The sequence below is a fragment of the Vanessa cardui genome, chromosome 1, assembly GCF_905220365.1.
Source record: "Vanessa cardui chromosome 1, ilVanCard2.1, whole genome shotgun sequence".
Lineage (NCBI taxonomy): Eukaryota > Metazoa > Arthropoda > Insecta > Lepidoptera > Nymphalidae > Vanessa > Vanessa cardui.
Genome location: NC_061123.1, coordinates 15,900,000 through 15,911,274, shown reverse-complemented (window position 1 = coordinate 15,911,274; position 11,275 = coordinate 15,900,000). Strand labels below are relative to the sequence as shown.

Below are 11,275 nucleotides of genomic sequence, written 5' to 3'. Positions count from 1 at the left end.
CTAAATAAACTATATTCAGGTAGGCTTTTACAAGCACTTTTGAATGTCAGTATACAATAGGCTATTTGACAATGAGAAAAATAAATTGTGAATTATTGTAATCAGTGTATATTATGAGTTTTAAAATGGTTATTTATTAACGAAACTAGAAAATAATACTCAATTTATTCAAAAATCAATAAATAAAAATGCATTTTTTCAAACTTTTGTCACGTGACACAAAACGCTCCTGATTGGCCAGGCTTATGATGAAGTCACTTTCTTGTAAACCTTGCTTTTCTACTATATGTACCACAGATTAAAATACAGCTAAGTGACGTCACCGACCCCATTGCAGCGCCATATTATCCAAGTAGCGTTTTCGCGCGTTATTTAAATATGGAATTTTTAGTATGATATTTTTCGGCAAATATGTACCAGAAATAAAAACAACTTTTACTGGGTTCCTTAACCTCTACGAAATAATATAAAATGGATTTTAAAAACCAGTCAATTAGCCTATTAAGTGAAGCTACCATCGATTCGGAAAGTAGATTCTACCGAGAAGAACCGGCAAGAAACTCAGTAGTTACTCTTTTTTAACATTTAAAAATACAAAGTCATGTTAGTTAAATACAATTATTATTAATTTAATATATCCTGCGTGGAAGTCAACAGGTATTAGATCCACGCTTTTTTATCATCTATAAAATAAACAGTATCAAGTCCTCATTGGAATATTTATGCAAAAAATACTTTTTTAAACTTTGAGTTCAGGAAGCATCTATTTTACCTTTAAAAAAGTGTAAAAAAAAGTTTATTTGACGGTTCATAGTAGATAGATTTATTTTAAATTTAATTTTTCTACGAAAATAACTCTTAATCGGCTCACATTATCATCTTTAACCGGCGCGGGTTCCGGTTGGTTCTTCTTGTCGGGGAACAGGGCCTCCATGTCGTATATGTGCTGCCAGGGCGAGTCGGGCGCGAAACGCAATATCTCCTCGTTGCCTTGTCCTGTTTCTGACGCTGGAATAAAACAGCATTTTGTAATAATAGGTTAATTTTATAATGGAAGTATGGATATTCTATAAAGATTTTTTTTTTTAAAAGTATTATAAATTGAACTACTTTTGCGTAGAGTTTTTTTTTTAAATAGTAATAAATATACTAAGTATAAAGTTGTATCACATAATGACTTTACTTATTTAAGACTAGTATAATTTGATTAATTCGAGCATAAACTTTAGGTTTACTCACGCAGCGTGTGGTAGATGAGGTGCGACTCGTCCTTGGTGAGCGTGGCGAAGGTGCCGTCGTAGGCGGGCGCGTACGAGCTGAAGGGCCCGTAGTGCAGCGGCTTCACGCACTTGGCCAGGTTGCGCCGGTCCTCGCGCGTGGCTGCAACACGCGCACGCTGAGCGCTGTGGGTGTGTGCGTGTGTGCGCGTGTGTGCACGGGGGGTGGGGCTTACCGTGCAGCGAACACGCGCACGCTGAGCGCTGTGGGTGTGTGCGTGTGTGCGCGTGTGTGCACGGGGGGCGGGGCTTACCGTGCAGCGAACACGCGCACGCTGAGCGCTGTGGGTGTGTGCGTTCGTGCGTGCGTGTGTGTGTGTGTGTACACGGGGGGGCGGTGCTTACCGTGCAGCGAACACGCGCACGCTGAGCGCTGTGGGTGTGTGCGTTCGTGCGTGCGTGTGTGTGTGTGTGTACACGGGGGGGGCGGTGCTTACCGTGCAGCGAACACGCGCACGCTGAGCACTGTGGGTGTGTGCGTGTGTGCGCGTGTGTGCGGGGGGCGGGGCTTACCGTGCAGCGAACACGCGCACGCTGAGCGCTGTGGGTGTGTGCGTGTGTGCGTGCGTGTGTGTGTGTGTACACGGGGGGGCGGGGCTTACCGTGCAGCGAACACGCGCACGCTGAGCGCTGTGGGTGTGTGCGTGTGTGCGTGCGTGTGTGTGTGTGTACACGGGGGGACGGTGCTTACCGTGCAGCGAACACGCGCACGCTGAGCGCTGTGGGTGTGTGTGTGTGCGGGGGGGGGGGGGGGGGGCGGGGCTTACCGTGCAGCGAGCCCGTGCCGTGCGGCAGGCGGCCCACGAGCGAGCCGAGCGTGGCGCGCTCGTCGGCGTCGGCGGCGCGCACGGCCAGCCGCAGCGTCGTGCGCCCCGACGCGTCCATGCGCGGGAACGCTGCAACCGCACGTCACATTACATTACTGACGCTCCCGTACCGAGGACAAACTCTAATCGATCTCAGGTGCACACAAAATTGTACTTTAAGGTTACTACCATAAAGTACAATTTTGTGTGCACCAGGAGAAGACGTAGTAACGTCTCACTATTCCTCTCGTTCTGCCTTCAAACAGACTATCACAATAGCACGTAATACAATTTCAATTAATTTTTGGAAGAAATTCTCCAACAGTTTCGTCGACGTTTAAAACGCCACTTCTTCGCAAATCATAATGAATGATGTGAGCCGTGATCATGTCAATTTGCTGTCAAATTGTAACTCTCTTTTTTCCGATATTGTAGGAATAGATTAAATGACATGAAACTGTTTTGATTGCATTTTAGCGCGTGTAATAAACCTTTCTTGGCGAGCCTCCGTCGATGCTGTTCCCTGGCGGCTTCCATCTGTATCTTGACGCTGTCGCCGCTGTCCTGGCGGTCCTGCCCGCCGTCCGACACAACCTCGGCCTCCGAGCCGCCGCTCTTGATAGGGCTGCGGCATTTAAGGACCTTGTGCTGATGGAATAATAATATCTTTTGTTTACATCAATAGTAGAAAATTTAAACAGACACGATTGTGCAGTCGAAATGGGATATTAAGCTTAGCGAGGCATAAAACGTGTTCTCCTTGCAAATGTTACAACTTTCATCACATAGTATGCTTACGTCGGGGTATGTCAGATAGAAGCCAAATATCTCATCTCACTACGCACAGAACATGCAAAAGTCTGCACTATAATATATGACGCTTTAACAGCGATAAACTAATAACAAAACAACATTCATCCAAATCGGTAAAGCGAATAAACTAGTTCTAAGGGCAAGCACAGACATACACTAGAGACGCCGCGTCTGGGGAGACGGTACAGGCACACATTGGATGGTGACACTCTCGTTACCGTTCGGCAAATCGTTCAGAGTCCTCCGAGCGTGTGGGACAAGCGAAAACACATGCGTAACGAAACAGGCCTCTATGTGGCTAAAATAATCAATGGTAAAAATGTCATGAATTCTTCCAGGAATAGGTTGTAACCTTGAAAACTCAAAAACCTCACAAACATACAAGATAAACTGTTCATGTGAAACATGCCTTAAGTTTCTCAACTCTCGTCTACAGTCTGTGCTGACCCTGAGTGCATGTCACTACGAAATATAATTATATTGCAAACCTTTCGACCGTAAGTCCTTAACGGCTGCATTGCAAAACATTACATTTTTATATACTGTTATATTGATAAAGATAACCAAATGTGAAACTCAGACCGGGATTTCGTAAAAATAATTGCATTTCTTGTCAGTTTATAACATTTCTTTGCAATTATTGATAGACAGATAGTACAATTAAATGTATGTATTTCTCAATAAGGGATCGTACACACCTGCGCGATCAAGCAAAGCGAAAACTGACGCCGACAAACTATTAGTTCGTGAACTAATGCTGCGTCCACAATTGCGCAATACAATTAGTGAGGCTTGGTCGCAGTCGCGCATGTGTGTCTAATTATTTATTATCATTTTAAAAATAAGTTTAATTATCAATTTATAGTAATATTGTTTTTGCCATTATTTTTACGTAAGTAACAGTTTTGTTGTCATCTATAAACGTTTATGCAAAATAAATATATATAATTCCTTTTATTATTATTGCAATCAAGGAACTGTATATATTTATTTGTGCATTAACAATGTTTAATGTAAATTTTATTCTTTAAATAGCAAATCTCAATTTTTTATGTTCTGATATAAGAAAGGGAGGTACATATAAAAAGTGAGTTACAAGAGAGAGACAACAATAAACATAATAGGGAACAGGCAAATATAATATTTATGAAAATGTTAAAAAAATATAAAAGAAGGGCCACTGCGAGGTGTATATTTGATATAATTTTGTTTTTTTTTTTAACAATAATTACGAATTAAAGTAACGTGAAACGAAACGTATTTCAAAACACCGATTAGCGTTCAGTGACGTCAGTCCTGTTATGACTGCTTATTTGAGGTTATAGTTTTAAAAAAGGAACATTGAAACGAAAATTAATTGCGTTGTTCGAATTAAAATGTAAGTTAGGTTTGTCAAGGCAGACTCCAGATTAATCTTTTCAGCTTGAAACCACTTTTATCTCAGTATTGTGTCAGAAGATTCAGTCAAAAACTATTTATTTGAAAACTTTGTTGAAGTAGATGAACATATTGGAACGAAACATACGTGAACAAAGCCTTTATTCGTAGTTTCGATCCGTCCGTCTTCAATTTTTACAAAAAAGTATCTCCATGATCGAGAAAAAATGCAAAAGTATGAAAACCAACGAGAGACAGAAGTGACGTCATACCAAATGTAGATCCGTTTTCGCGCGAAAGTTTAAATTGTCATTTTGAAACCGCATTTTTTGCAATAAAGTATGTCATATGTTTCGTTGCCAAGTGTGATACTGAATTGGTGTATTAAGAACTTTAAACGTAGAATAAACGTGTTCCTATATTCGCGGTTTCTTCTTTGCTCGATCACCCAGTAACTAAACTAACATGACTGTATTTTTTTAAATGTTGAAAAAGAGTAACTACTGAGTTTCTTGCCGGTTCTTCTCGCTAGAATCTACTGTCCGAACCGGTGTTAGCTTCACTTAATTGTTAAATGACGATTCAAAAGTGCTTGTAAAAGCCCACTTGAATAAAGTATACTTTGATTTTGATTTTACGCCCCTATGATGTCTGACGATCGTACTGATGTCGCTGTCGATCCGATATATATATTATATATGCATATAAAATATAATAAAACAATATCCCCTTTTAACTATAAATTGTAAAATCTCTTTAAGAGCCGAACCACTTATATATAATATAGTTCTGTCTCTATTACGTTTATTGTATCTTTTTTATTTTAGTTAGTCTCTTGGTAAGTTTTAATCACAACATACGAACACTTTCACAATTGAGATGTGCAATTTAAATAGTCATTTCTATAAGACAGTAGTCCCATTTGATTTCTGATATTGATAAAGATTAATCGGCTTACACCATTATTTCATGAGAATGCCTTCAATCCACTCACCACATCCATCTTTCCAATATCAAATCCCAGTTCTCTGATGGGTATCTCGTACATGTATGTCAGAATATCCCCGAGCGGCCGTAGCTTCTGCGGAGTGAGTTGCTTGAGACCTGCGTGAAGCAATCTCTTAGCAGCTTTGTGGTAAACCGTGCCCGGCTTGTTGTACTTCATTGCATTATTGCACATTAACTTGAAGTCACTCTGAAATAGTCATTACAATAATAATTAAGAAATTAATGTAGAGAAAATTATTTTACCTGATGGTATATGATCACCATTACTTGAAGTCATTGGCACTGTAAGTAATATTAACAATCATTTACATCACCAATGCACCACCAGCCTTAGAAATTAAGAGGTTATGTCACTTGTACATAAATCATCCATCAAACTGGAATGTAACAATATTAAATGAGTTTGTGGTGACTGGGTGGTAACCCAGAATCCCTAGCACCAAGTATTAGTCTAAGATCTTTAAGACAAGTGGATTTACTTTCAAATTAAAACAATAATGCATGTAATCACACAAAAACACAGTATTTTATATACAAAATCCTATACTTAGTCCATACATTATGTTACAGTTTTAAATAATCCACTATAAAATGATCTACTATAATATTTACTAAATTATCACAAGAATTTACTTACAATAAAGCAATTTAGGGATTTGTACTCATTGTCATCAATTTTCTGTTTTATTGTTGAGAAATCCATTGGACGCTTGATTATTGTGGAATAGCCAGGTGCAAAGTTGTCATTTACTGGCCAAGCAAAAAACTGATTAGGATCCCGCTTCTCAAGGTTACGTAGAAGTTGTTCCAGGAGCCGGGAGAGTGGACGTCGCTTCTGGCTGGCCTGAATGTTTGCAAAAAACATGTTATCGTTAATTTTATTCTTTCTATTGAATTAGGACTACTTTATAAAAACAAAAACACTAGTAAACACTGCTCCATTATTGTTAATCTAACAATTATTCAAATTTAATTAATTAATTGTTCATGTGTTAATAATAAACATTGTCACAGAATTGAATTATTTAGAAAAAAGGACAGCTGTAACAATGTTTTTTTAAATAAAATCAATGAAAATAAATTTGATGCAACTAAGCTTCTACTAATTTTGAAATTTTAGAATGTACAAATTCCTGATAACCTCCATCAAGTAATTAATATTGTCTGCTAATTACAATTAAATTATGTAATATAAATCTGCATATGTCACTCTAATCCATATAATGTTTTATTGAGTAATATACCTTTATATTTCAGTTTATAACATTAGATTTAAAATTTATAGTGAATATCTTCGTGGATTTTTTTAATAAAATCGTAAGAGACAAACATGGCATTACAGGTACTCCTATATGTATGTCTTTACAAAGTTATATCAATTTATTCAAAACTTTTTATAAAAATCATGTCAAACATCAGTCTTGAGTTTGAAAATAGCCAGGCAACTCTATAGACTGGAATAAAATTTTAATGTTGAAACATCATCTCAATTTATCTTTAAATGTGACATTATATTAAGGTTTTTAAGGATTATTATCAAATATACTCTAATTTTTGTTTGTTTTTTACTCATGTTACACTCAGTTTAACAAATATTTATCAGATATGACATGGTACAAAGTTCAGTATAGTTTTTTTGATATATTGCAGAATTATTATAAATAACCTTAACTGTTATACAATTCGTAAGCTGTTTTTCTTCTTGTATCATCTTTGTGTGTCATTGATATGTATCATTTAATAGGTTTGTGAGTTTTTGATAGAAAACTTTAATTATAAGTATTAAACATACTACTAAGAATGATTACTAAAATGTTACTTTCAAAACACAAGTGCGAGGTTCACGGTGTGATGCAGGCGAAATGGGACCGGGTCCTGGACTGAGTCTACGGTACATCTTTTTTGACATCCCCTCATCTTCTGTTTCATCGTCCTCTGACTTCTGATAAATCATACATTTCAATACATTACTATAATTGGTCATGTATTGTCATAGCAATTATAATCAATTTAAGAACTTTAGTTTTAATATAACAGTGATTAGTTACTTTATCTATAAATTTAGAATTAAAAAGCTTTCATCTTGTTTACCTTTTACATTATTATTGTTATATATTTTCGCCCACAAAGTACAACACAACATACATTAGATGGTGACTAAATATGTATACAAGTAATACTTAACGTTCCGACTAACACTAAGTACATTTAAAGTAACAAAGTTTAATATAACCAATTTAAACGCCTAATATTGTCTATACTATGGGTATATTTGTAAACACAAACCAAGTCAATCTCCCGGCGTCGCCTTCTTTTCTTCTTAACTTTTCCTTCGTTCACCTTTGAATCATCGAGAGACATCATGGAATGCTCAACATCACTTACTTCGCAGATTTCTTCCTCTAAAATAGACGATCTTGTTTAGAAACCATAACTTTTACCTAACCAAACACGTACAGCTATGCTCAGTCTTACTGCAACTCAATTTTTCCGCGTCATCCATGTTTTATGGTCAACTGAATTAGATGCTCTATATTTATTATAATAAAATTATAATTCATTAACTTATCATTTAGAAAATTACTTAATTTATTAAAAATAAAAATGATTAAACAGTATTTAAGCGGCTCAAACGCTTACGATTACGAAGCCTCAATTTGTTAATCAAATCAAAAAGTCAGTTGCCAGTTTATAAGCTAAAGCTAAGCCAAAGTCATAGATAAAATATAATGCAATGAAGTTACACAATTGTTGCCACTTTTATATTTATAATACTTTACATGTAATGTTAATATACACATAAACAAATAAATAAATAAATATACAATAAATTATAATAAATGTTAATTACAAAAAAATGTAAAAGTCTTGGCAATTAACAACTGCTAAGAATTTCAATGATAGTTAAATATCCTATCAGAATCATAAAACAAATAGGCTTTTTGACAATGCGAAAAATAAATTGTGAATTATTGTAATCACTGTATATTATGAGTTTAAATATGGTTATTTACTAACGAAAGCTGAAAATAATGCTTAATTTCTTCAAAAATCCATAAATAAAAATGCATTTTTTCAAATGTTTGTCACGTGATACAAAACGCTCCTGATTGGCGGGGCTTATGATAAAGTCACTTTCTTGTAAACTTTGCTTTTCTACTATATGTACCACAGATTAAAATACAGCAAAGTGACGTCACCGACCCCATTGCAGCGCCATATTGTCCAAGTAGCGTTTTGCGCGCTATTTAAATATGAAATTTTTAATATGACATTTTTCGGCAAATATGTATATTTTTAATAACGTTGTGATTATATACTCTTTGTCTTAAACAACAATTCATCATCATCTGCTTCCCGCTGAATGTGCTTTTTCATAAGTAAATAAAGATTCAGTTATCACTAGAAGGTAAATAGCTAAGTTTGTGATAAAGCTCTCTCCAAAAAACTAAGATAAAAACTAATTATATATTTATTAAATAAGACTGTTTTCATGTTAGAAAAATGTAAAGTTACTCTTAATCAGACGTTCGCCGCAAATCAAAGTTACTTAATTGAATTAGATTTGCATGAGGTAATACAAGAAATGTCGTGATTTTAATCGACATGTATCATCTTCAATATATGTAGGTATCGCGTATTGTATTTATGAAAGTGACTCTAACACCTTGCGTTCTGTTACAGCATCCTTCCGTGTGATCCGCTAATTAAATTTACCACAACTGCGAGCTGGCTAATGGAAAAACGCGCTTAATAAATCTCCTATAGTACCGTTTCTATTTTGTCTTCTCGCTTATTTTTGTTCTTATATATTTTGTATATTACTCACTCATTGATTTAAATAACGAAAAATGGGTACATGAAGACAGTTTCAAAATGTTGGTTGTAACGCTGTTACTTGTAAGCAACTTTCAATTGGATGAAAATAAAGTAACAGTCTGTACATTTCCCACTGCTGAGATAAGGCCTCCTCTTCCATTAAGGAGAGGGTTTGGAACATATTCCACCACGCTGTTCCAATGCGGGTTGGTGGAATGCACATGTGGCAGAATTTCGATGAAATTAGACACATGCAGGTTTCCTCACGATGTTTTCCTTCACCGCCGAGCACGAGATGAATTATAAACACAAATTAAGCACATATATACAGTGGTGCTTGACTGGGTTTGAACTCGCAATCATCGGTTAAGATGCACGCGTTCTTAAAGCTTTTTTTAAGCATCTTAAATCTAAAACTTCGGTGCCGTTCAGCAAACCTTTGTCATTGGTATAATAATAAATTTTTATAAATAAAAAAAAACCGCCTTCAAAAATGAACTAAAAAGAAAAAAATAATCAGTTACATCCATATCCAATTTACGATTTTTTAATCACCTCTCAAAGTCGGTGCCAGCATTGCTAATATAGGTACATAATACATACATACAAAAACTAAATCTATTTATTGTATAGATGACACCATTATTATTAGACAAACCTTACCATCGATACAAATTAAACGATTTCAATATAGGAATTTATTTACTTTGTTGGCACCGACTTCAAAAGGTGATAAAAAAATCGTAAATTGGATATGGATGTAACTGATTATTTTTTTCTTTTTAGTTCATTTTTGAAGGCGGTTTTTTTTTATTTATAAAAATTTATTTACTGCTTTTCAGTGTTGTTTTGTTATTTATAATTACAATTGGTAGTGTTTGTCATTTACTTTATTATACTCAGTACATTTCGGCTTTCGACTCTAAACATAACTCAATGCAGTTTCAATACGATGTGGACTGCAACTCAAATGAAGCGTTACCTAAATTACAATAGCCTAATGTTAACTGTCTCATCGCCAATTAGACAATACCATTTTTCCCGATGCAATGCCGTTAATCATTGAGGAGTTCTCCTGGTAGTCCACCATCAGCTAGACTTCATCATAGGCATGTTTACTAACATCAATTGCTTGACGACTATCTTAAAGAAATAGAACTAAACCCGTAAAATAGTTACTTACTAATAGGTTCTGATTACCAGTTGTGGTCTTCATCATCAGTTCCACTTCATCAAATGTCACTTTTCGTGAGCATATGACCAAGGCACTTTGAATAAAACCAAAATCACTATAGGTGTGCATATAAAATTTGAGGAGTTCCCTCGATTTCTCCAGGATCCCATCATCAGATCCTGATCTCCTGACAATGGGACCACCTGTAAAACATGCCCTTTCAAACAAAAAAAGAATTGTCAAAATCGGCCCAGCCATCTTCGAGTAATTCGGTAACATACATAAAAAATAAAAAAAAAAAAAAAAAAAAAAGGCCCCGACGAATTGAGAACCTCCTCCTTTTTTTGAAGTCGGTTAAAAAGTGCAAAAACTGATTTGTAATCAAAAATCAATATAAATTTTATTCAAGTAGGCTTTTACAAGCACTTTTGAATCGTCATTTTACAATTAAGTGAACCTACCACCGGTTCGGAAAGCAGATTCTACCGAGAAGAACCGGCAAGAAACTCAGTAGTTACTCTTTTTCAACATTTAAAAAAATACAAAGTCATGTTAGTTTATACAATTATTTAAATTAATATATCCTGCTTGGAATTGAACAGGTATTAACTCCACGCTTTTTTATCATCAATAAAATGTTGTGTATAATAGTAGGCTTTTTTTACCAATGTATTTTTTACAAACGATTAGAATTTACGAAACGGCAAAGTTAAAAATGTCTGCGGAATTTTATTATAGAAACGGTGAAATGAGATCGATACAACATTTCGATCACAGAAATACTTCAATACGCAAAGATTCTAAGTATCGAATCTTCCTCTCTTTATAAAGGAATTACAAATATACTACTATTAACAAAACAAAATTACTTTTATAACAAATTTATTGCAAGGATATAAAATAATAATAATTAACAACAAAATACTTCAATCAATTTCTGGTTTTCTAATAATATTACAAAACAGTAAAACAATGATACGCCTGACCGTATTTCGCGCCAC

General features: G+C 35.4%; 1 protein-coding gene across 1 annotated transcript in view; it reads right to left on the bottom strand.

The window, feature by feature from the left end:
• The window catches only part of LOC124533074 (bromodomain-containing protein 7-like), an 11,177-nt gene extending 3,239 nt beyond the window's left edge, over positions 1-7,938 (bottom strand). Inside the window, exons 1-9 of the mRNA XM_047108243.1 lie at positions 7,757-7,938; positions 7,568-7,683; positions 7,101-7,223; positions 5,919-6,125; positions 5,268-5,468; positions 2,575-2,731; positions 2,045-2,173; positions 1,240-1,380; positions 872-1,008 (exon numbers count right to left, since the gene is read on the bottom strand). Coding sequence (XP_046964199.1) covers positions 872-1,008; positions 1,240-1,380; positions 2,045-2,173; positions 2,575-2,731; positions 5,268-5,468; positions 5,919-6,125; positions 7,101-7,223; positions 7,568-7,683; positions 7,757-7,784 — 1,239 coding nt within the window. The 5' untranslated portion in view covers positions 7,785-7,938. The remainder of the gene's footprint in view (positions 1-871; positions 1,009-1,239; positions 1,381-2,044; positions 2,174-2,574; positions 2,732-5,267; positions 5,469-5,918; positions 6,126-7,100; positions 7,224-7,567; positions 7,684-7,756) is intronic.
• Between the last annotated feature and the right edge of the window lie 3,337 nt (positions 7,939-11,275).